The sequence below is a fragment of the Felis catus genome, chromosome B3 (assembly GCF_018350175.1).
Source record: "Felis catus isolate Fca126 chromosome B3, F.catus_Fca126_mat1.0, whole genome shotgun sequence".
NCBI classification, from domain to species: Eukaryota; Metazoa; Chordata; class Mammalia; order Carnivora; family Felidae; genus Felis; species Felis catus.
In genome coordinates, this window is record NC_058373.1 from 41,340,600 (window position 1) to 41,366,693 (window position 26,094).

The 26,094-nt window shown below is 36.2% G+C and overlaps 1 protein-coding gene and 1 long non-coding RNA gene across 16 annotated transcripts in view; one reads left to right on the forward strand and one right to left on the reverse strand.

Moving 5' to 3' along the window:
- LOC109500638 overlaps window positions 1-26,094 on the forward strand; it is a 52,659-nt gene that overhangs the window by 22,449 nt on the left and 4,116 nt on the right. The window contains exons 1-3 of one of the 5 annotated variants that reach the window (XR_006599146.1): window positions 9,148-9,648; window positions 14,020-14,370; window positions 15,126-17,828. This is a non-coding gene — a long non-coding RNA (uncharacterized LOC109500638). Of the gene's footprint in view, window positions 1-9,147; window positions 9,649-13,730; window positions 17,829-26,094 lie in introns of those variants that run through there. The other 4 variants (XR_006599144.1, XR_002742897.2, XR_006599145.1 and 1 more) reach the window with 4 other exon arrangements.
- USP3 (ubiquitin specific peptidase 3) overlaps window positions 1-26,094 on the reverse strand; it is a 103,568-nt gene that overhangs the window by 13,162 nt on the left and 64,312 nt on the right. For 9 of the 11 annotated variants that reach the window (XM_045059179.1, XM_023255239.2, XM_023255235.2 and 6 more), the window contains 4 exons: window positions 21,915-22,061; window positions 21,201-21,245; window positions 18,493-18,599; window positions 18,270-18,350 (listed from right to left, as the gene is read on the reverse strand). In XM_045059179.1, the coding sequence (XP_044915114.1) occupies window positions 18,270-18,350; window positions 18,493-18,599; window positions 21,201-21,245; window positions 21,915-22,061 (380 nt within the window). The remainder of the gene's footprint in view (window positions 1-18,269; window positions 18,351-18,492; window positions 18,600-21,200; window positions 21,246-21,914; window positions 22,062-26,094) is intronic. The other 2 variants (XM_023255240.2, XM_045059180.1) reach the window with 1 other exon arrangement.

Sequence of the window (26,094 nt, forward strand, 5' to 3'; positions counted from 1 at the left end):
CGAGATTTTTCTTGTTTCTCGAGGTGTAGGTATTTATCACTATGAACTTCCCTCCTAGAACTGCTTTTGCCCTTAAGTTTTAGTATGTTTTGTTTCCAGTTTCATTTGTCATAAGGCATTTTTTAAATTTCTCTTTTAATTTCTTCTTTGACCTATTGGTTGTTCAGTAGCATGTCATTTAATCTCCAAATATTTGTGGATTTTCCAGTTTTCTTCTCATAATTGATGTCCAGTTTCATACTCCTATGGTGAGAAAAGATGTTTGATACGATTTTAATCCTCTTAAATTTATTAAGACTTCTTTTGTGGCCTAACAGATGATCTATCTTGGAGAATGTTCCATGTGCACTTGAGAAGAATGTACATCCTTTTGCTTTTGGATGAAATGTTCTGTACATACCTGTTAAGTCCATCTGGTCTAATGTGTCATTTAAGGCCAATGTTTCCTTATTGAGTCCATCTATGTTGTCCCAAATGGCAAAATCTCATTCTTTTTTATGACTAATATACATCATGTATATCTATCCCACGTTCTTTATCCATTCATCTACTGATGGATACTTGGGTTGCTTCTACATCTTGGCTATTGTAAATAATGCTGCAGTAAACACAGGGGTGGATATATCTTTTGGAATTAGTGTTTTCATTTTCTTTGGATAAATACCCAGCAGTGGAACTACTGGATAATATGGTATTTCTATTTTTAATTTTTTTGGGGGGAATTTCCATGCTGCTTACCCCAGTAGGTTGCACCAATTTACATTCCTGCCTACAGTGCACTAGGATTCCCTTTTCTCCACATCTTTGCCAACACTTGATATTTCTTTTCTGTTTGCTACTAGCCATTCTGACAGGTATAAAGTAATACCGCATTGTGGTTTTGATTAGCATTTCCTTGATTAGTGATGTTGAGCATCTTTTCATGTCTAGCCATCTGTATGTCTTCTTTGAAAAAATGTCTATTCATCTTGATTTTTTACTTGGATTTTTTTGCTGTCAAGTTTGTGTGTGTGTGTATGTGTATTGGCTATTAACCGCTTATGGGATTTATCATTTGCAAATATCTGCTCCCATTCAGTAGGCTGCCTTCTTGTTCTGTTGGTTCCTTTGCTGTACAGAACCTTTTTATCTTATGTAGTCCTATTAGTATATTTTTGCTTTAGTTTCCCTTGCCTGAGGAGACCTATCCATAAATATGTTGCTAAGGGTGATGTCTAAGAGATAACTCTGTATTTTCTTTCAGGAGTTTTATGGTTTCAGGTCTTACATTTAGGTCTTTAATCCATTTAGAGTTTATTTTTGTGTATAGTGTAAGAAAGTGGTCCAGTTTCACTTTTTTGCAAGTAGCTGTCCAATTTTCCCAACACTATTTATGGAAAAGACTGTATTTTTCTCAGTGTATATTCTTGCCTCCTTTGTTGTTGATTACCTAACCATATAGTTGTGAATTTATTTCTGGGCTCTTGAGTCTGTCCCATTATCTCCAAGTCTATTTGTGCTAGTTCCACACTGTTTTGATTAGTGTAGCTTCGTAGTATATTTTGAAGTGTGGGATTGTGATACCTCCATTTTTATTCTTTATCATGATGGCTTTGGCAATCTTTTGTGCTTTCATACAAATTTTAGGATTGTTCTACTTCTATAAAAAATACCAGTGGTATTTTGATAGGATTTACATTCAATCTGTAGATTGCTTTGGGTGGTATGGACATTTTAACAATACTCTTCCAACCCATGAGCATGGTATATCATTCCATTTCTTTGTATCATGTTTCATCTCTTTCATCAATGTCTTACAGTTTTCAGAGTATATATCTTTCACTTGGTTAAATTTATTCCTAGGTATGTATCTTTTTGCTGCAGGATTTTCTTTCTGCTTCTTCATTACGAGTATTTTGGTGGAGTCTTTAGGGTTTTCTATATATGCTATCATGTCATCTACAAATAATGACAATTTTACTTCTTCCTTACCAATTTGAATGCCTTTTCTTTTTCTTGTCCAACTGCTACAGTTAGGACTTCAAGTACTATATTGAATAAAAATGGTGAGTGGATATCCTTGTCCTGTTCGTGATATTAGAGGAAGGTACTCACTTTTTCACTATTGAGTACTATGTTAGCTGTGGGTTTGTATATGTGACCTTTATTATGTTGAGGTATATTCCCTCTAAACCTACTTAGTTGAAAGTTTTTATCATGAATGGATGTTGTATTTTGTTAAATGCGTTTTCTGCATCTTTTGAGATAATCATATGGTTTTTGTCCTTTCTCTTGTTAATGTGATCTATCACACTGATTGACTTGCGAGTAGTAAACCACCCTTGCATCCCTGGAATAAATCCTATTTAATTATGTTGAGTGTTTTTGTTTTTTTTTTAATGTACTGTTGAATTTGTTTTGCTACTACTTTATTATTTTTGGATCTATGTTCATCAGAGATACTGGCCTATAGTTGGTGTTTTGTTTTTGTTTTTTGTATCTTTGTTTTTGTATCTTTGTCTGGTTTTGTTATCAGGTTAATGCTGGCCTTGTAGAATGAATTTGGAAGCTTTCCTCCCTATTCTATTTTTGGGGATAGTTTGAGAAAAACAGGTATTAACTCTTCTTTAAATGCTTGATAGAATTCATATGTTAAGTCATCTAGTCATGGACTTGTGTTAGTTTTTCTTTTTAATTGTTGATTCAATTATATTACTAGTAATTGATCTGTTCAAATTTTCTATTTCTTCCTGGTTCAGTTTTGAAAGATTGTAAGTTTCCAGGAATTTACCCCTTTCTTCTAGGTTTTTCAATTTGTTGCATATAACTTTGCATAATATTCTCTTATATCCTTTGTATTTGTTGTGTCTCCTTCATTTCTGATTTTATTTACTGGGAGTCCTCTCTTCTTCTTGATAAGTCTGGCTAAAGGTTTATCAATTACCTTTTCAAAGAACCTGCTCTTAGTTTGAGAGATCTTTTTTTTTATTTCCTTCGTTCTAGTTTTGGGCTTCATTTATTCTTTTCGGGCCCCTTTAGGTGTAAGTTAGGTTGAGAATTTTGTTTCTTGAGGTATGCCTGTATCACTATTACCTTCCCTCTTAAAGCTGCTTTTGCTATGTCCTGAAGATTTTGGACCTTAATGTCATTTTCACTTGTGTCTATGTATTTTTTTATTTCTGCTTTGATTTCTTCACTGACCCAATGGTTGTTTAGTAGTATGTTGTTTCTCCATCTGTTTTGTGTTTTTTCAAGATTTTTTTTTGTAATGAATTTGTAGTTTCATTATGTTTGGAAAAGATACTTAATATGATTTTAATATACTTGTTTTGTGGCCTACCATGATCTATCCTGAAGAATGTTCCATGTGCACTTGAAAATAATGCATATTTTACTGGTTTTTGAGTATAATGCTCTGAATATACCTGTTAGGCCAATCTGGTCCAATGTATCATTCAAAAGCACTGTTTCTTTATTGACTTGCTGTCTAGATAACCTATCCATTCATTGATGTAAGTAGGGTATTAAAGTCCCCTGATATTACTATTGTCAATTACTCCCTTTAGGTCTGTGAATATTTGCTTTATGTGTTGAGATGCTATTTGGGGCACACAGATATTTACAATTGTATTTTCATGTAGGATCAATCCCTTTATGTAGTCCCCTTCTTTGTCTCATGCTACAGTCTTTGTTTTAAAGTCTATTTTGTCTGATATAACTGTGGCTACCTCGGGTGTGTGTGTGTGTTGTGTTTTGTTTGCTTCTATTTGCATGGTATATGTGTTTGCATCCCTTCAGTTTCAGTCTGTATGTTTCTTTAGGTCTGAAGTGAGTCTCTTGGAAGCATACAGTTGGATTTTTTAAAATCCATTTCATCACCCTGTATCTTTTGACTGGAGCATTTAGTCCTTTTACATTTAAAGTAAGCATGATTCTTTGAACCGTTTTCTGGTTGTTTTGTAGTTTTTCTGTTCCTTTCTTGTTCTCTTGCTCTCTTCCTTGGTAGTTTGATGGCTTTATTTAGTGTTATGCTTGGATTCCTTTATTTTTTGTGTATCTGTATCTACTGTAGGTTTTTTATTTATGGTAACACTTGGGTTCATATATAACATCTTATGTGTTTAGCAGTCTGTATTAAGTTGATGGTCCCTTAAGTTCTAAAAGGACTACATTTTTACTCCCCCTCCATATTATGTATATGATAGATTTTGCATCTTTTTTTATTGATCCCTAGACTGATTTTTGTAGATATAATCTGTTTTGCTACTTTTGTGTGTTAACCTCCATTAAGTGATTAATCTACTACATTTACTATATATTTGTTTTTACCTGTCAAATTTTTTCCATTTGTAATTTCCTTTTAGTTATGGCTTCTTTCCACTTAAAAAATTCCTTAAACATTTCTTAAAAGTCTTGTTTCATGGTGATGAATTCCTTTAACTTTTGTCTGGGAAACTCTTTATCTCTCCTCCTATTCTGAATGACTACCTTGCTGGATTGAGTATTCTTGGTTTGCAGGGTTTTTTCCTTTCAGTACTTTGAATACATCTTGCCATTTCCTTCTGCCCTAGAGTAAGTTTTCTGTTTCCTTCTCCCTTTGCTCCCTCTGAGATCTCTATAAAGTGAATGTCACTATGCTTGATGATGTCACTGAGGTCCCTTAACCTATTCTCATTTTTTTTTCTTCCCCATTTAGATTGGTTGCTTTTGATTACCCTCTCTTCCAGATGACTATATTCCTTTGAATCCTCTAATCTGCTGTTGATGGCCTCTAATGTATTTTTTATTTCAGTTATTGAATTCTTTACCTCTGACTGGTTTTTATATTTTTAAGTTCTGAGTTCATCCACTCTTAAGTCCAGTGAGTATATTTATGCCACTACTTTCAATTCTTTATTAGGCATATTGCCTATTACCATTTCATTTAGCTGTGATTTTGTCTTGCTCTTTCATTTGGGACATATTCCTCTCTCTACTCATGTTTTATAACTCTCTGTTTTTGTTTCTATGTATTAGGTAGGTCAGCTATATCTCCTGGTCTTTAAAGTGGTGGCCTTGTGTATGAGAGAACACCCCCCTCAGGTCACCAAAACCAGGTCCTCCAGGGGTGTCCTTTGTGTGGGTTACATGTGACCTATTATGGGTAAGCCGCATATGCCTTCAGCACAGGGAGCTGCAATGACCTACTTTGCCTGCTGTGGGTATGCTGCACGGTTTGGTCCCATGCCCTTTATATGCCTCAGGCCACCTTGGTTGGGCTTGTTGTTGGGTGAAGTCCACATTCAGCCTAGCTGCTTGCAATTAGCCTCTGTGCCACAGCTACAGGGGCACAGAAAACCAGGTTTTGCTCCATTGCTTTTGAGAGGCTTAAACTTAAAGGGTGACCTAAGTAAGTGGTCCCATAACTGATTTATGCATAACTGGTTTATGATAAACCAAAATACAACAGAAGACAGAAAAGGCTCATTAAACAATTCATTAGTAAGCCATACAAGCTGAATCTGGTTTTTCAAACATTCGGTTTTTAAAATGGTAGCCACAACTGTCTCTCAAAGCCATCTTGTGTTCTCACACCCCTTTCTTGCTACAAGCTCAACAGCCCACACCTGCTGCTATACCCCTCAGACATTGAGGCAGCTTTACTGTCACAGCTGCATCAGAAAGTCAGAAGACTGTCGTGTCTGTGGGCAGCCTCCAGTTTTAATAAAGAAGGAACATTATAAACCCTCGTTGGATTAGTAAAGAACTACCCACATAGTCCTCTCCATATGGGTTTTAAAAGCTTGTTTTTAGCTCTCCTTAAAACTAATGCCTATTTGTAATGGCTTCTATGGGTTAAAACAGTAACAATCCACAATAATTCTAAATTTCCAACTGCTGCCTTTTTATAAAACAGCTTTTATATCAGTTTTTAAATAAAAATTCTCTTAACCATGGTACTGCTGGACAGAATTATAAGGGTCGCTTATTTTCCCCTTTGTATTCTTTTGAATCTTTGCTAAATTCTACAATGAATATGACACTTTTCTTAATGTCCTTCAACTTTTATTGAAACATACATGCATACAGTCATTATTTCTCAAAGAAAAAGACTGCTTAGGCACAGCCTACCCCTGACATTCACAGATTTGATGCCTGCCATTTTAATTATCTGGAAAGTCTGAATGACCCTGAAATGACTACAGTTTACTATTTTGCAGCAGCATGAATACAAATTTCACTTCTCAAAGCTTGTATGTGGAAGTGAATCACATGGCCAGTGAACAGTCTACTAGCTACCCAGCATTCACATCTCAGCAAAGCTTTGTTCTCTACTTACCTTCACACCTCCCATCTGAGGAAGCTGCTTAAACTTTTTTCATTTGTACATTACTGCATTTCATGAGCAAAAAAAAATATATGCCATGGTGGTTTTTGAAACTCCTAAGATTCTCAAAGGTTTCAGGGCATATATTTCACAAGTGTCAGTCTTCCACATTATTTAAACTGTTAAATACATCCCTATGGAGAGCAGGGAATAAAACTGATTTGTTGACATTATTAGATCCCCTTTATCCACTATATAAATTTAATTTAGCAAAACAGTAATTGGGAAGTATGTTTAAATTCATCCACATTTTTTTTTTTTTACTCCCCCAAAGCAAATATATAATTATGAAGGTGGTAGAATAGGTTAAAAAAATCCAAACAACATAAAAGAGCATGAAAAAGGAAGTCCTAGTTCACTTTCTTCTGGAATGCCTGTCCCTAAGAAATCACTGTGAACAGATGGATATGCTGCTCAAGAATTTTAATGTACACCTGAATGTTTTTTATTTTATACAAATGGAATCATTCTATAAACATACTTCCATAGATAGTATACCACAGTACTTTGTAGCTATCTTTCTGTGGCCTGGCTACTGATCAACTTTATATCTTTCTTAATTACTACATAGCTTTATTTATTAAATTTACAATTTATTAAACTAGTGGGCACATAAAACTGTTTCTGATCTCTGCAATAACAAAGAATGCTTCAAGGACATCTTTTTACAGGTTTCATTGTCCACATTCACAAGTAAAATTACTTTTTAAGGAAATGCTCACTGAAAATGATCACTGTCCTCCCAAACCAGCAATTTACATTGACCCCAATATGTGAGAGTGTCCACTCTCCAAAACCTTTACTAACAATGAATATTACCTATCTTTGTCATTTTGAACAATTCTGCTTTATGTACACTTTCTTGAATATGTGAGACAATGCATTTTCATATGTTAAGTCAACTGTTTGCAATTCTCTTCCTATTCGTATACTTTACTCAAGTACTCTTTCTCACAGGTCATCTCCTTTTCCACTTTGTTTATGGTGTCTTTCACCATTACGCAGTTAAATTTATGAATATTTTCCTTTATGGGTTCTGGCCTTGGTGAAAGCTCTCCCTTACAACAAGATCCAAAAAAAGCTTGCCGATAGAGTCCTGTGGTTTTATTTTTCATATTAAAATTTTTAAGTTTTTGTATTATTTGAGAGAGAGACCAGGGGAGGGGCAGAGAGAGGGAGAGAAAGAAAGCCCAAGCATGCTTCGTGGTGTCAGTACAGAGCCGAATGGATTCAAACTCAACCATGAAATCATGACCTGAACTGAAATCATGTGTTGGACACTTAACCAACAGAGCCACCCAGGTGCCCCTCATACTAAATCTTGAAACCTTGTATTAATTTGAGAAAACACAGGAATTAGGGATGAAATTAATGTTTTAATTTTCATTTTCACTCACACTATCTATTGACTAATTTCTTTTCTGCACTGATTTGAAATTTTTTCTTTGCTATATAATAAATTCCCATATATAAGCATTTCTACACTAGTACCTGCTAAATTAGTACATCTAGGACATTTTCTACCTCATCTCTAACCTGTTTCCTCATCTTCACTTAAAAAACTTTTTAAGCACCTCTTAAGAATTTTTCTGCTTACAGGAGAACTTTTGAGCAAATTAGAATCAATTTAGGGAATAATTTGGGGGATAACGGACATCTCTACCATTTCATATTGGGTCTTCCCATCCAAGAATAGGACATGGCTCTGTTTATTAAGACTTTTAATCTGTTCTTGTATAAAGTTTTATAATGTTCTTCACCTAGGTCTTAAATATTTTTCAATAAAGATTTTACTGCTACTGTGAATAGGATCTTCTGCTATGTATAGTAAAGCAATTGTTTTTTTTGCCTACTTTTTAAATATTTATTTTGAGAGAGCACAAACTCATTCTTGAGTGGGGGAATGGGAGAGAGAGAATCCCAAATAGTCTCTGTGCCTGACATGGGCGGAGCTCAATCTCCATTATCTGAATCGTGAGAACATGATTTGAGCCGAAATCCAACTGAAACACCCAGGGACCCCTTGCCTATTTATTATTGGCTGCCTTATTAAACTTTTTAGTTCCATGTTTAGAACTTATCAAAATAATACCTGTTTTTTAAAAAATGGACAGTTTTAGAAAAACAAGTCTCCTACCCAGGGCTGCTCTTCAGGGATAGCTATTAAACATTCTCTCATAATTTCCAACTAATTTTCTTGAAATGTTCGCAGCGTCTAACCAGTTCATCTGCAAATGTTGACAATTTGGTCTTTCCTCGTCCTTATTTTTATTTTCCTTGTCTAATGCCTTGTCCCTCAGTGGCAGGACTCCTGGCTGCTTCCACACTGTAATGGAAAATACTTAGTGCTTCACTGTTAACTATGAAGATCACTGACAGCTTTTGACAATCTCCATCAAATTAACATTTTTATTCCTAGCTTACTAAGAGTCAGTAAAAGGTTTTTTTCCTTCTTTAATCAGCGATGTATTTGGAATTGTATCAAAACCTATTTGGGCATTTTTATCTTCTCCCATTAAATTATATTTTCCAATATTTCATCTGCAGGGGCATAAGGCAGGCTGGCCAGAGCAGGCTGCCCCAAGATAGGCCACTTTGAATTTTTTTTTTTTTTTTTTTTTTTTTTTTGAGAGTGCAAGTGGAGGGGAAGGGCAGAGGGGAATAGAGAGAGGGAGGGAGAGAATCTTAAGCAGGCTCCACACTCAGTGCAGAGTCCAACATGGGGCTTGATTCCCATGACCCTGGGATCATGACCTGAGCCAAAATCAAGAGTCTGACACAAATGACTGAGCCACCCAGGTGCCCCAATTTTTTAATTTTTTTTTTTATTTTTAAGATGGGCCACTTTAACATGAACATTATTTTGAGTTAAAGCAAACAAAACCCAGCAGGTTCAGCAGGCTCAGGAAAAGCTCTTTACCTCCCCCTCAACTGCCAGCTCACCAGGAAGAGATTCCTCTTTAACTAAGAAACTTATGTGCCTAAATAACAGGACAATCTTTGTTTTACAAACATCTCTTCTCCCCTTTGATCCTCAGACCCCCACCCCTCTCCTTAGGTCGTGGAAGCCTCATGTTGATCCTCAGGATTTCAAGTCTGTGTGGCTTCCCTGTACATACCTAAATTTGATTTTCCCCAGTTAATCTATCTTAAGTCAATTTGGTTCTTTGCCCAGAGAGAAGGACTTTGAAGGGCAGAGGAAATTCTTCTTCAACAGTTGACATAGTCAGTAGGATACTTTAACTCACTAGACACCACTGCAACGGAGATCCTTGGGACATCTGACATACACCCGGCAGAAGGTAAGATTTCTTACCCTGTCAACCTCCCAAAATCTCTATCTGCAGAGTCCAGTACACCAAGAGTGGTGAGAGTCCTCCTCACTCTTGCTAAGTTAAATTAGCAGTAGAAAATATTGGTGGAATCTAGTTCCTTAGGCTAAGCAACTCTGGTTAAATTTGGTAGAGTCCTCTTTTGGTTACTGATCCATTTCCTCCAAAAAAAAGTTGTTGGGATTTTCTGTTTGTGTTTTAAGTCATTTGTCATATGAACTTTGAATATGCACATAAGGTAAAGACTGTTGCTAAGGGACATCTTGGAAGCTAAAGCCCCAAAACTGGTGGGCACAGATCAAGCACTTAAAAGCTATTAATTAGAGTGCTGTCTCAAGAAGACTCTTGTGATAGGTAAGTTGATCACAGAACAGGTTAGACTGACACTAGGTTTACCCACTAACCTCAAGCAAACTTCCTTGCAACAAGGTACATTGCAATACAACACACAGTCCCCAAACCTACAGCACATCCCTTCTAGGTATTCATGTGGCTCCAAGAAACCCAAGGTTTAGCCAAAGCTGTTAACATGTATAGAAGATATTTTTTCTTTCATCTCATCCTATATCCTAAAAGGGTAGCCTCAGGGCCAGTGGAATAGACTGGGGATTGGACTCTCCCTCTGGCCAAGCCAGCTCTCAGGGGTGTTTGTCATGGGAGGTCCCACCCCCTTATAATCTTTGTCATCTCGGGCACCTGGGTGGCTCAGTCATTAAGCATCTGACTTTGGCTCAGGTTATGATCTCACAGTTCACGACTTTGAGTTGTGCTTTGGGTAAGCTCCTGCTCTGCTTCAGGTGAGCCCCACTTCTCTCTCTCTCTCTCTCTCTGCCCCTCCTGGGATTCTCTCTCTCTCTCTCAAAAAAAAAAAAAAAAGTGATTGTCATCTCAGTCACCATTGCCTGTTCATGCTGGCAAGTCCCAGTCCATCAGCACCTGCCCAGTGTCACAGATTAGCAGGCTGTGACTGGAGGAATCTTGTGTTTTCCTGGGAGACCAGAGAACCTGTTTTTACTATCCTTACCACCTGTGAAATGAATGTCTTTGCTTTCTTAGACTAATTTTGGGAGCAGATTGTTAGATCATGGGGGCTGTATCATCTATGCCCTTTTTGGATGCTTCTTACTTCTTTGGTTCAGCCATTAAAAGGTTAAGTGGAGTCACTGTTAATAGATCCTACTCATAGATGGTCTTTAAATGGGTTATATTTAAAGGAAAGACACTCTGTATAGAGAGATCTCAATGGTCTTATTAGAGAACAGTGAGGCTTAGGGACTCCCTTGACAAGCTGAACAGAAATCAGGCCTAAGACTTAAAAATAAATGTCCACATCCAGTGTAAAATCCCCTTAAAATCTGGCCTCATCTACCTGTTTTAACCTCCTTTTCCTACCAAGAATTACAGGCAGCTAAATCTCTGGGTTCAAAGAATACATGTTGCTAATGTAGAGGCTGAAAGCCAGGTAATAAATTTGACAAAAGCACTTGAGACTGGCAATAAGGCTTGCTTTGCTCCTACCTTCCAGGGCTCTGTAAGCACGCTCTGTTAGCTTGAGACATTCCTTTGCAATACACTTTGCAGATGTATCCTAGACCCCCTTCACAAAGAAAAGAAGACCAAACTTTCTCCCAGGCCCTCACACAAATGATCTGCGCAAGACCAGCATTCAGGGGCTAACAGAAGCCAAGACTGAATTATGTATGCTGCAAGAAGGCTTTTGTTAAATTGCTTGATACGGACTTTACTACATCTGTCGATTCCCATTTTAGTTAAAAAAATTAAAAAAAAAAAAAAAGGGAGAGGGGGGTTAATTTAAAAAGGCAAGCCAATCCCTTGATATTCTGAATGTCATCCAGTCCTTTGGGAATTAGAAACAGTTGGCTTACAAACCTCTACAAAACCAGAAATGCAACTCTAGTATCAAGTCAAATCCCAGCTATTTTTACCAATCCCTAAAGCTCGCCTATTCCCCTCAAAATGTTGGTAGCTATTTATTATAAAAGATCAGGATACTGGAACAAAATTGTCCTATACTTAAAAAAAATAATAGTAAGTTTTAAATCGCAACTGCCCTGAAACTCTAAACCAATTTTTTTCTTTATATTATTTTTTTTAATGTTTATTTATTTACTTTGAGAGAACGTGAGCAGGAGAGGGGGAGAGAGAAACCCAAGCAGGCTCCTCGCTGTCAGCACAGAGCCCAGTGCGGGGCTCTATCTCACAAACTGTGATATCATGACCTGAGCCAAAATCAAGAGTTGGACACTTAGCCAACTACCCAGGCACCCCTAAAATTATAAATTTCATCATGTCTTTAAACACAGTTCACAGTCACCTGAGACTGAAGCAAAAATAAAAGACCTTTTTAAAATGCATACTGCTAAAATGTCTTGTGCCCAGATTCCAGCACCTCTGGTAATAGGCAGATATGCTCCAGATTTCCATTTTGGAGAAAACTTGGGATTCTTTGTGATCTAAGTTTTCTGTCCGCATCTTCTCTAGGACCTAAAAGCCATTCCTTTGAAATACAAACTTCAGGGAAGTTTGTAAATAAAGGGCAACTGGGCCTTAAATGTCCTCTCCACAAATTATTAGTAAAAACAAAAGCTATAATATGTTATAAATGTAAGATATTTTCTCTATCTCCAGAAGGTATCACCAAAATTAATTTGTAAAAGAGTTCTTTTTAGTTGGTTTGAAGCCAAGCACTTGTAAGTACTGGGAATTCCAAAACTCAGAAAGACAGAAACTAACCCAAATGTTTTCCAAATTCGCATGATCTGGGAAATTTTCAGTACGAAAGCTAATTTAAAGTTGGTTTAACTAAAAAACATGTCTTTAGAGTTAGCATGAAATGTAAGACTGTCATCCTACCGGTGTTTACTGAAAGTCAAGTAAGTTCACCTCTGAAAATTTATCAGGAAAAAAAAAATATTGATTTTTGTCTAATGCTTCATGAAGTTTTCTGGGAATTGTTAAGAACAAGCAAACAGATGTAAATAAGATAAAAAGATTCGTAGGTAAACTTTTAGTTTCCCAAATCCCTGAAACTAAGTTAAATGATCGGTTAAGTGAAATTTATTGAATATCTAGGTCATTTCCAAATAAAGTTAAACAAAACCATAAGTACTGAACATAGGTTAATTTATTTTTGTGTTCTTATAGAGAAACTAAAACAGAAGTCTGTTAGTAAACCTAGTTTTTTACTGAAAAACTGTGTTTTCAGAAATTATGAAATGTATTCACAAATTCGCCATTCTAAAAAATACTGTATAACTTCATAGTTGCTTACCACTTAGTTTTCACTAGAAACTATTAAATGTAATTAAGACTACTAAAAACAATAAGAGAAACAATTCCATATGGAAGGAAAGAAAGATAGGTGGTTTTGGTAGAAAAAAGTATGAGGGATAGGAATACATTTTTTTGTTTAGGGAAAAGAAAATTTTGTCGTAAAGGGAGACTGGTTTTTTAAAGAGGGGAAAACTTAAGAAGTGAATATAAAAGAGGTTTCAGAAGGTTTATGGGAAAGGAATTTTATATATGATCGGTACTGGCTAAGATTAGGATAAACTTAAGTTTTAGTTTTTCTCTTTGCTAAAAGACCAAGGTTTTCTTAAACATAAACTATAAACAAATGTTTTTGTTTTTAATCTTTAATCTGCCTAGAAAAGAGGAAATGATTACCGAATGCTTATTTATCAAGTCTTTGATTATTTAAGAAAACGGGAGTCTAGTTAGTGTTTAAAAAGCTAAATTTTGCTCACAACTATGTGAGGTTCTATATTTGCCTTTGAAATCTTTTACTGTCACTTTGGTTAAATAGATAATTATTGTTTCATAACGATCTGTGACCCTAATATGAAGTCTTTTGACCACAATGTAAGGTGTTCGAGAGTGGTCCTAGTAAGAAATTAAACTAATTAGGTATGTTAAATTATGTGGGAAATGTTGTCAAATATCTTACATAAAACCCCTAGCACTCTGATGTCCTAGTATGTTATTATGTGTTGTGTGTCACAGAAACAACCAAATTTCCTTGTCCTCTACAGTGTAATGAACTCTGATACAGTCACTGTTTTACTCTGATGGTACTGTAGATGTGCCTTATCTTCAGTGAGACTCACATAAAGAACTCTATAGGTTTCTGATAAGCTTAAGATCATAACATTGAATTCTTACCATGAAACTGGTAAGAATTTCTGAACTAGGAGAAAAACTGGATTCAACCCAAAACAAGAATTAATGACATGGAAATGAAAGAACTGAAAAGGGTAATTTGAAATTTTATGACTTTTTATTTACCACATTGCTGACTTTCTAAAATGCTTTGTTTTCTAGATTAAAAAAAAAAAAACACAAACTTTTTCCTCTTAAATGACTTAGAGCAATTTGATAGAATACTACCACTGGAACAAATTGAAACTTGCATCTTTTTCTCTACCTGAACCCTCCAGAATTCAGAAACTCTCAGTAAGTATTCTTATAATTATTTGCACAAGTTCAATTCTGTTCTCCTTGTAACAGGACACAATTGGAAACACTGGTTATATAACCAAGGCTCTGACTGGAATGTCACATTTGATACATGCATAAATTCAGATATGACCAGACAGCTTTAAGGAGCCAATAAAGCCCCTCAGAGATATCAATTTAGTACCTTGCTTACAGAGTTCCCAGCAGCCTTACCAGGTGAGTAAATGTTGTTAATTCCTGACAAGTACAGGAACCTCAGGATATTTTGGGGACCTCGGGAAGAGAGGAATTCACCCAAATCTATAGGTATTGCAGAAGTTGTGATGATGTTTTGTTGGGGATCTGGTCTCAAGAGGCTGTTAAAGCTTCAACCTAGAAAAAGCTCCAGGCAAAGCAGGTTTTATTGCTATTCCTGCTGCACTTATATAAGTGATCAGGCCACGTTTTTTTGAAACTAGATTTTACAAACAAATGAGTTATTAATTTGGCTCTCTACGAAAGGTGATTATAGAGTAAATAGGTTTCAGTAACATACCTATTAGATTCTAATACTGTTCATTATAATCTAGACTAGATCCTGATTTCTTCTAGTTTCCTACGATGCCTAGCTATAACTCTCCACAAACATTTTTTATTTTTGTCCCAACCTTCTACATTGAGTTCATCTGAGAACTAAAACTGCCCTTTCCCCTGAAGCCCTCCAAATTAAATATGAATAAATTTATGTAAACCTCAGAGAAATAAACACATCAGCATATACAGGCACTCTTCATGCCTTTTGCTCTGTGGGCCATTCAAAACGATCACCAGAGACATTCAAACTACAAGCCAGAGAAAATCTGTCAGACTGCCACTGCACTGAAGACGCTTTAAGCTTGACATCTAGAAATCTTCTCAACTGGCTACCCTCAAAACTCAGACACCAGCTTAAAATTTGATCTAATCACTAACTGCTCCCTGTGTTTCCACAGAAATGCCTCTTATTTAATACCTGATTGCTTGAACTATAGTTCAAGGCCTAACTCTGAGAACACACTTGCATCATGCCCCCCAAAATGAGTTTAACTGATCTACTGACCAGGAAGGACTGGTTCAACCAGACAGAACAATCAACCGGCTCAATTTTAATTTGTGAAACTTCAGGGAAGTTTCAGAGGAGGAAACTGCAGGGGCCCGGGGCAGGCAGCCCCAAAGGCCACTTTGGCACGAACATTCGTTGTTTAAAATTCAGGAAAAGCTCTTAACCTTTCCCTCAACTGCCTAAATTTACATTGGAAAGGCGAGCCTGTACCATGAACAAGAGATACATCTTTACTGAAGAAACTTCCCTATGTAACAGGACCACCTTTATTTTCCAAACATTTCCTCTCACCTTCCTGCTAATATTCCTTACCCTCCTACCCCTCTCCTTACCTCATGTTGCTTGTCTTCAGAATTTCATGGCTGTGTGCATTCCCCATACATAAGATATTAAATTTGGTTTTCTCCTGCTAATCTGTCTCATGTCAATTTGGTTTTTAGTCCACCTAGGACTTTGGCCAGTAGAAATGCTTCCTTCCCAATATATCAGTCCTGCACTGCTGGAAAAATCCTACTTGATCTCTTTATGTTATTGTACTACAGTACTAAATTCTATTAGCTAATGGTTTATGTAGGATTCTTTGGTCTATAATAATATCTTTACTTTTTGATGCCATCTTTGTGAGATTTTAGAACTGGGGTTATTTTAGCTTCTCATAATATGCATGCTTTCAGTTACATAATTTCAAATTCCAGGGATCTTTCTCACCATATTTTTCCTTTCTATGAAAACTAATCTTATCAATTAACATTCCAGAAACCACACAAGGAATCCTTGCATAAAGCATGTAAAAGCGTGTGAAAGGTAATCACATCTCCATCTGTTTAATAAAGAAATGCATATCGCCTAAAATTCATCACATTCTGGATGCCCCAAGAAAAGTAGTACCTTTAATTGATAACAGTGGTAAACAGAGAGAATGAGGCGATCCCCAACTCTACCGTCTAGTTTTTTAAGTCAACAGTAAGCTCTTTAATAAAATAAAAATCAAGTCTGAAAATTCAAAGGAAAACCAGCTGAGAATACAGGAAACTTGTTTCCAGCCAAACCCTAAACCCCTCAGGATGGTCTGGGCCCCCTGAAGCTAAATCCCAATCAAATCAGATTTCAGGGAGTCTATGCCAAGAAAAATACCACTTGGGAAGCAAGGCAGATGCCATTTGCCACTTGTTTATAGTACCAATCAACCACTTAAGCTATGTCATACACTCTCCCCTCCTGGACAGTCTCCAGAGAGTAAGGTCTTTGAGTATTACAGCATTCTGGAATAGGTAGTAAGTGAAATGCCAGAGGGGACTACAATAACCATGTATACAACCAATTCAGGATAGGGGCACACAGTGCAGAAGGAAGGTAAGAAGCCTGAACAAACCAGGGTCTCTGGGTTTCCAAGATCATCTGGACTTACTGGGTTTTGTTAAACATTAGGAAATACTGTTCAAATATATATTCACATATTTGTACTAAAGAACATTTGTGGGTTTTTAACTAATGTCAGCATTATTACTGTTCTCACTGAAGGAGTTATAAAATGAAGCCATGTCCAGTTTAGATAACCAGACTTTGACAATAACTAATAATTTCTCACTGCTTTCCTCGCTAAATGATCAAATGTTTGTCTTATGATTAAGTTAGCTTGTGCTCACATGCCATCAATATAAAGAGAAAATAATCTGACATTTGATACCAAGTACACTGTGGTATTTTTGAAACCTGTAACCATGTCTTTTAGAGGGAAGAGGAGCAGATGGGATTTGCTTAAATTTCTTCTGTTCAAAAGAGACCATCAATACTGTTGCAAAGATGAGGAACTGAAAGCATCTACAAAATGTTTTCATACCCAGTTTCTTCCCTGTCTAACAGGAGTCCAGTGTCTTGGACAGCCACCCAGAGAGATTTCAACATACTACCTGAGAAACAGCGCTACAAGCACCTATGCTGCTCCTTTTTTAACAAAACTAGATGCTGCCCAATGTACCTGACACAGACAAGCCTGCCCCTCCCCCAACAGTTATTTTTACTAGGTGATGGTGGTGGTGGTTTTACTCTTTTCTACTTGGATAATTTGATTCTAGAGCAGTACTGCCCAGTAGAACTTCACACAATAATGGAAATATTCTCCATCTGTGCTAATACAGTAGCCACTAGTCACATGTGGTTATTGATCACCTAAGCAAATGAATTTTTAATTTTAATTTACATTTTTACCAACCACCTATGTGGTATGACTTCACCACAGTGGACATTGTAGTTATAGACCAATTAGAATTTTCTGTAGGAAAACTCTGTGTGTGTATATATATAAATGGATATATATATATCAAATACTAAACATATAAAATATATAAAAATCCTTATGACAACGCTCCCTAGAACAGCTGAAAGAAAAAAGAATTACTTTCAGTGAACAGACAATTCAGGGTATAAATTGTTATTTGCCTTCAGTGTAGAGTTACTTAATCAAAGAACACACACTAGGCCCTCTTTCTCCTATCTTAGTTTCTTTTTATGATCAGTGAGAACAACTAGTCACTTTAGTAACGGGTCAGAAATCAGTCTTTGGCCTTGACTAAAGTAGTTAACACTCATCAAAGAAAAAAATCTGTTCCAAATCTCATAGTCCTGCTTTTAAAATCAAGGCCTCAGGCTTAACCAACAGATGTAGCATCAATAGATTTCTAAAACTTAGTCACAGAAAGGAATAACACCCTAACTTAAAAAAATTTAGCTGAGTGTTCTTTCCTTCTATGGATACTAGTGGTATATCCACAAAATGAATTCTATTTCATTAGGTCAGAAACTGTCACAGACTCTCAATTTTAAATCAGTATTAAAGGAAAAGGTGAGAAATACCTTATGTCTGATTTAGTATCTCTGGCACACATTCTTTTTTGTTTGATAGAAAAAGACATTCAGGTTTGACTTTTGTTATGACACAAGTTCATTAAAGCAATTAACATCATAGCACATGTAGATGGAGTTTATGAGTCTATTCAGGTGGAAAAACAATTCTACAACATTAAAGTATCTTTACCTCGTAATGAACAAACTGGTCCATTTTCTTGATTCTTAGAGCGCTTATTTCTGAACTGACTTGGAATATCTAATGAAAGGTCTTAAAAGGAAATAGGAAAACAGCTGTTAAAGGTACATACCACACTCAAAAAAGAATTTCAAAAACTGGCATATTTGTACATTTATCTCTTTACGGTCATTTTAATACATTATTTTATCTCTACATGCCAAGTATGTCTTACCTAGGAATGGATCAAACTTTCTAGATTCTGTCCCACATATGAGGCAGTTAACCTCATTCTGGAGAATACCTCCGAATATAGCTGTGACAACCGTAGATGCTCCATTTCTAAAGAAAATCACCACAGAGGAAAATACCTCAGTAAAAAATGGAAAATATGTACAAAGCTCCCCTTTGGGGAAATATGTCATTTATTTAACAGATATTAAATATTTTATTTAAATTATGAAATACAAAAACTTTAACGCTATAGAGATATCTACCAAATAAAAGGTTTAAGCCACTGCCCCTCCCTTCCCCCACTATCACTTCCAATTCCACTGATTTCTCCAAAAGTCACTAACCCTGGACATTTGTCATTACTAACAGATCACGCACATGCCTATACTCAGGACAAGAGGACCCCTTTACCCACAAATATATCCCTCAGAAAAAAGGGAAACCACCTTATATTCAAATTTTTGCAAAGTCTCTCATATGGAGCTCTCTCAATTACTTTGAATAACTTCACTCAGGGATAGTTTTAGATTTTTTACATGGTCAACTGTTAGGCTGAGGAAAAAAAGGTAAAGAAATTTAATACACAGTAATTACTGATGGAGGTATGACTTCACAGTTGAAGGCTAGATGTTACCGTCAACAAGCCTTTTAAAAAGCTCACTTAAAATAATACTGTAATTTCCTTGCTGAGATCAAGAATATAGGTTGAGAATGATTAAACAAAAAACCAAAACCAATAGCCCTAAAGTACTTAACTTTTTGTGCTTCAGCTTCATCACATGTCCCACAGGAATAACATCTACCTACCTCAGAGGCCTGGTGTGAAGATGAAATGGGAGTCTACACAGTGCTTTCAGACAAGTGCTTACCAAAAAGAAAGCCTTCAAATTATTTCAAGGCTTTTCTACTAGCATAATAATTAGGCTCATACCTGCATTTTCCTTTTTTTTTTTTTTTCAAAATATATGTCTTGAACACGTACCTCACTCTCTTTGACAGCAGTATGGCATGCCACAGTACGAACACGTAATAGACACAAGAACCACCAAGAAAGTACACCATGAAAGCAGGATTAGCAAACACTTAGCACTTAATCTATGCTGAACTACAAAGTACTTTCCATGTATTAAATCAATTCATCTGCAAAACAACTCTATGAAGTAGATACAATTATTCCCACTTCAGAGACCAGGAAGCGGAGGTCCAACTTGGCCCAGGGTCACACAGCTGATCTGGTGTGAGCAGATGCTCTTAACACTATGCTCCTTTTCTTAATTTAACCAATATAATGTAATGGCTTTTCAGGTGGTTTCAACTATTTGCTATCATTGATAGTACCTACCACAAACACTTGTGTATTATTAACCTTTGTGCACTTACGTATGCAGTTAAGTCAGTAAATGCTCCTTTTCTGCTGATAGCAATTTTAGGTGGTTTCTGTCACTTGCAAGCAGTAATACTTCTAACATACGTAACCGTACTTTCTGATTTGCTCCAAAATTAAACCCACTGCAACGATGAGACAGACAAAACCTACTTGAGCAATTATATTATTTTAAACGTTGGCTTCCTTTTCCACAGAAAGGCTTCTGTTCCTTACTGGCAAAGAAATACACTGTTGCTTCACCTTTTTTTAAGTTTTTCATAAGATATCTAGATTTAGTAAATTAAAAAAGGGAAGATACATTGGAACTATGTGACATAAAGCCACTTCAGGTTTCAGGTGGAATATCTATGTCATAAATAAAGGACTATGACCTTTTCATACTGATGTTCTCATACAATGACACCCTTAGTTAAAATGGAAACTGCTTTATTTCTTCCACTGAGAAAAGGATACTAATCAAGTCTTGACTATGCGATGTGTATGGCATTAAATGATTTAAAACGAGATTCATAAATAATTTCAAAACTGCTTTCCCATTTATTATAACTGTGTTATAAGAGCGTTTAAATATTAGCTACTTGGACAACCTCACGCCGCTAGGGTCCTTTATATTGGCAGTAATGATTTTCTGTGTACTAAATAGAACACGTCTGTCATTTATTTCTACCATCCCCACCTTCAGCAGGGCTGGACGTGTTTACACAAGTAAACAGTGCAGAGGAGACCTTTTTTGCAGTTTTAGCAAATATGATGCTTAGATCCTGAAATGATAATTTTCTTCTTTTTGTTCCTAACTCACTAATGGAACTTACAATTACTACTCTTTAAAATATCAAGAAAAGATTGAGCTAATGCTGAAAACTCATCAGTTACTAGAAGATCATCCTAGGACTATTACACATTGTGACTCCCATGAGGGTGCCTTGGGCATCAAATAAAATAAAAACATATACCCTCTCACCTCACACAGACTATCCTTGATAAAGGCCCAGTTCAATATTCTTAGTGTATGAAATTCCATCATAAAATACAAAGCAGAAGTTTTCACTTAATACTACTGTCAACTTGGTGCTAGCATCAAGAAGAGTTCTACCAGGTCACAGATCCCTCCCTTTCTGTACTGGATTCTAACTGGAATCATAGCCAGTAGGACCCAGAGAGCCAAACATTTTGAAAAGCATGGCAATTCAAATGGTTGCCCTTCTCTGATACAGCCAGATTAGCTATGAGGCTGCTCTGTCATTATAAGGACCCTAACTCCAAATTAAATCAGATTTGTGAACTGCAAGGCAATACTATAGTGACCCCCATATATTACTTACTCTTTTCCTTCTGTCTCTAGGGAGTTTGTCTTGTAAATCCCTTTCCTGCACGGGTCAATACAAAAAATTTGTCTTGTAAATCCCTTTCTGACACAGGTCAATTCAAAAAAATTTGAAAAGGAGACTACACTTAAACAAAATCAGCCTGAAATAACAGCAAATCATCCCAACCTCAAGCAAAATAAACTTTCTAATCTCAATGTATATTTTGGGGTTTTAGTACCCGGGAAAACAATCTGAAAGGTTCGTTTTATTCCTACTGACAGGCAAGAAAAATTCTGAGAACTTACAAAGACCTCAATTTCATTCAAGAACAAATGTAAGGAAAATTTACATTCAAAATATTTTAAGCCTTTGTTTCTACTGAATAAATATAATTATTTTAGTAAAGAAAATTAAGTCTCCCAAACATTATTCAATATATTTGGCAAGGAATTTTTAAATGCTAAATTGTACAAAATATTTTCTGTTCTTTTTCATATTTTAAAATATAGCAAAAACAATCGGTACTACACCAAGAAGCAAGTACAGAATGCCTCTGGTATGGAAGCAGGAGGCACATGCTCACCCACTTGTTACTAAATTCAAGTGCCCAAAAATTTCACCAAAGATCCAGGAAAACTCTCCACCTTCCATTACAAAGCTAATAAATAGTAACACCAAGAGAAATGTCTGAGGTCCTCCTAAAAACAAAAGAAGAAAACTACATCTTACATGCAACATTTGTTACTTCCAGACAGAGCAGAATTCTCCTGCAGAATTGCTGAGCGGGAAACGCCATTGAAACCGCCCTGGAGTTCCAGGTGCAGGTGGTCCAAAAGGTATCGCATGAATTCATGGGCATCCTGTTGCTGATAGCCCCTAAAGCAAAAAGAAACAACCGTCACTGGGGAGGCTCCACCTGCCCAGCCAAACATTCAGGAAGGCAAAGCGTTGTGAAGGGCTGCAGTCCCACCTCAGAGCACAGTCCCCCCACTTGCCCCAGGTTTTACTTCTCTTCAGGGAGAATTTCTAAAATTTCTCTATGAGGAACAATTCTCCTAAAACAAGTGTGAAAACACAGAACATTAGAGCTAACTGGGCTTGCAGTGATCTCAACTGAACTCACTTTAGAGATGAAAACTGAGGGGGCAAGAAAAGGGGTGTATGACGTGCCTAAGTTCTGTAACAAAGGACTTACAGAGATGGGACGAACTCTAACCCATGTCTCCTAGATGGACTCCGAGCTTTCCCACTATCACACATGGCTTCTCTAGAAGATGCTCAAATGTTAAAAGTGTCACATGTTGCCCTCACCAGAAAACTAGGTCTAAACTACCATTATAAGAGATAAGGAATTTAAAACTATTTTTTTAGATTGAAAGATACTAATTTTTTAACTTTCTAAAGAGTCTATACTTGGTTCCTAATCTCTGATTCAAAAGACATTTTTTAAATAAATAATCTAAAAAATGCATTGACTCATATACAATTATGCTCTAGCCTAAAACTTGAATATAAGCAGCAACATATTCTTATTTCTTGTACTATATTCAGACAGGAAATTGTATGGAATTCTGATACTAATATAGACCATGACAAGTGAAGAGTAATGAAGGCAGACAGAAAATGAAGCTGGTACAGTTGAAGATTATAGAGGTTAACGTACATTAAAATAATCAAGCAATGATACACGTACAAAGTACTTTAAAACACTATGGGTAGAAAACATTTCTGACTACAGTTTGCTAGCATGGAGGTTCTTTTTATCTTTTAAATCACAAGTTTTTCTGGCTTGGTCTTGAGTCAAAACTTCCACCACTCTTCTAGGCAGTGGTTCCACAAACAAATTTCTTTCAAGCAGAGTTTCCCTCAATATATATTTTCCTCCTTTCCCTAAAATTTCTCCTGGAAATCATAAATTATTGAAAACATCTACCCAACCAATGCAACGTAAGTCAGAAGTCACTTGACCACTATAGCTTTAACTGATCTGTTCAGCAACTAAGTATCAATATATGTTCAAGGATTTCTTTTAAGACTTCTATAAACAAAAATGTTAAAATTCAGTCAAAAGTATTCCAAGTTGGTAGTTCTTTTACATATCTATGGAGGTACTTTAAACTTTTTCATCATAACATCCAATTTTTTTTATGACTCAAAGTTAAGATTAGTATCTCAGATCATATGTGAAATTCTATCACATATAAAACCGTTTTATTCTCTCACCAAAATAAACTAATCTCTAATCATTTTTCTCAAATGGGTCATGAAAACCAGTACTTTGTAGTTATGTTGATTTGTTCTTTCATCAAACACATATCCATTCCTTTTTAAAAAACAATCTTCCTAATGTACATTCATGAATGCTTCCCAACACACCATGATTCTCTTTTCTTTTATAAAAGCACATTATTTTCAAACACTTCCCTTACCATTAGGAACATTTTTTTTAACCTTCATGTGATCATGGAACACTCAGCTGTTCTATAAAGGTATAACTTATATTTTTGTTCCAATTTGTGATCTTTACCAAAAAAAAAAAAAAAAAAAAAAAAAAAACCACCGGCTCTGCTTCTTTTCTTCTAAGACTAGGAAATTTTGGGGCCCCTGGGTGGCTCAGTCGGTTGAGTGTCCGACTTTGGCTCAGGTCATGATCTCACAGTTTGTGAGTTCGAGCCCCGCATCGGGCTCTGTGCTGGAAGCTTGGAGCCTGGAGCCTGCTTCGGATTCTGTGTCCCTCTCTCTCTCTCCCTCTCTCTCAAAAATAAACATTAAAAAAAAAATTAAGACTAGGAAATTTTTCTGATTGACTAAACAGACATTTACAACTCCATTTTTAAACACTTTCACTGACTTATCTGAAAGTCTTAACAAATACTATTTAGTAAGTTACAACCAACAAACTTCAGTTAGCTTTTCAATTATTTCCCAATTATACAATCTGGAGCTTCAAATTTTCCTTTGCATTCAACTTAGGTCTCTCTTGGTTGGTAATCATGTTTAAAGGAAACACTCCTCACATTGGATGCAATGTTTGTTTTGTATACAAATCATTTCAGTGACGTCACCCAAGTAAGTGCTTGTGAATTAGTGAGGAAATAGATTTATAAAAAAACTGGGTGGCTCAGTCGGTTAAGTGTCTGACTTCGGCTCGGGTCAGGATCCCACAGTTCATGAGTTCGAGCCCCGCTGTCAACTGTGCTGACAGCTCAGAGCCTGAAGCCTGCTTCAGATTCTGTGTCTCCCTCTCTCTGTGCCCCTCCCCCGCTCATTCTCTGTCTCTCTCAAAAATAAATAAACATTAAAAAAAAAAAAAAAAAAAAGCCAACTGGTATCTCTCTGACAGACCAGAATTAAGAAAGTAAAGACTGAGGGGAAAAAAAGTGGCTCCAGTTTTAATGCTGTTCCTTATGTCCATTTGTTTGTAACCTTAGATAAAGATTACCTCCTTAATGCTTACAGAAAATCTGTGTCATAAAGATGCTGTGAGAAATAATGGTTGGCGACCACAATGCAAATATAAAAAGCCCAAAAGATCATGAAGCATCCTTTCTGAATGAAGGAGACGAGAAAGAGGGGCACTGCTGAAGCACCACGTATAAGAATACAGGGGCAACTGTTTCTTCACAACAATTTTTGGCACGATAAGACAAGCTATGTTTTTTAAAATTTTTTTAAAAGTTTATTTTGAGAGAGAGTGCAAGCAAGGGGCAGAGAGAGAGGGAGAGAGAGAGAATCCTAAGCAAGCAACACACTGTCAACATGGAGCCCAACGTGGGGCTCGAACCCACGAACCGTGAGACCAAAATCAAGAGTCAGGAGTATAACTGACTGAGCCATCCAGGTGCCCCAAGACAAGTTATATTTACTCACATCGTACAAATAAAGAAAAGTTCCAATAAAGAATAGTAAAAGAAAATGCTACTTTGTACCTGGGCTTAAGTGTGAAAAGCAGACATTCCAAGTAATGAAACAGATACCACAGAATACAAACAGATGCAAGTACTTCCTGTATGAAGCCAAAAACACACACAGTCGTGACATACACCTGTACATTATTGACTATGCTCTGTTTTGGCAGTACCAGTATGTAATGCATAAAATGCAAAGTCCAAAAGGGAACAGAATATGCCTATACAGAATCAAATTTTATCATTCCAGAGAAAACTTCTTCTAAAATACCTAGGACATACTCTAATTTTAGGTCGTGTTCTTATTTTTTAAATAACATTCATAAAATAATTGTTACTATTTTTTCTAAATTATCTGAAATACCAAAATCAATTACATTTATCTATTCCTATCCATTTTGTGGAATCAACCATGGCTGAGTTTCTCGGAGATAAAAATACCAAAAAGTGAAAATAACAAACATGATTGTTTTTATTTACAAAACACACAAAAACATACAAAAGCAAAACTCCTACTCAGAAGAAATAGTACTACTTAATTATAAATTGCTAACAGCATACCTAGAAAGATTACCATTAAATTAAGATCTCACATGCAGAAACTTATTTGTTATCCACAAAGATATTTTTTATATTCTCTACAAAGCCAAGTTAGCTAGCAAATGTAAAAATAATGTTTTGGTACTTTATTCACCCATCATTTTTAAACATTAATTACAACAAGAACTGATAAAAACAAAACTACAGAAAACTCAATTTTGAGAAGTCAAGGCCAATACATATTAAGTCAAGTTTATCTGAAATCAGAGACAGCACAAAAATGATATAAGAAGCAAGGGAATAAATACCAGGACCTGATCTGAATTATCAAGAGGCTCTCCTGGAGAGGTAGCATTAAACTTGACCTTAAAGAAGAAACTGGGGGGCGCCTGGGTGGCGCAGTCGGTTAAGCGTCCGACTTCAGCCAGGTCACGATCTCGCGGTCCGTGAGTTCGAGCCCC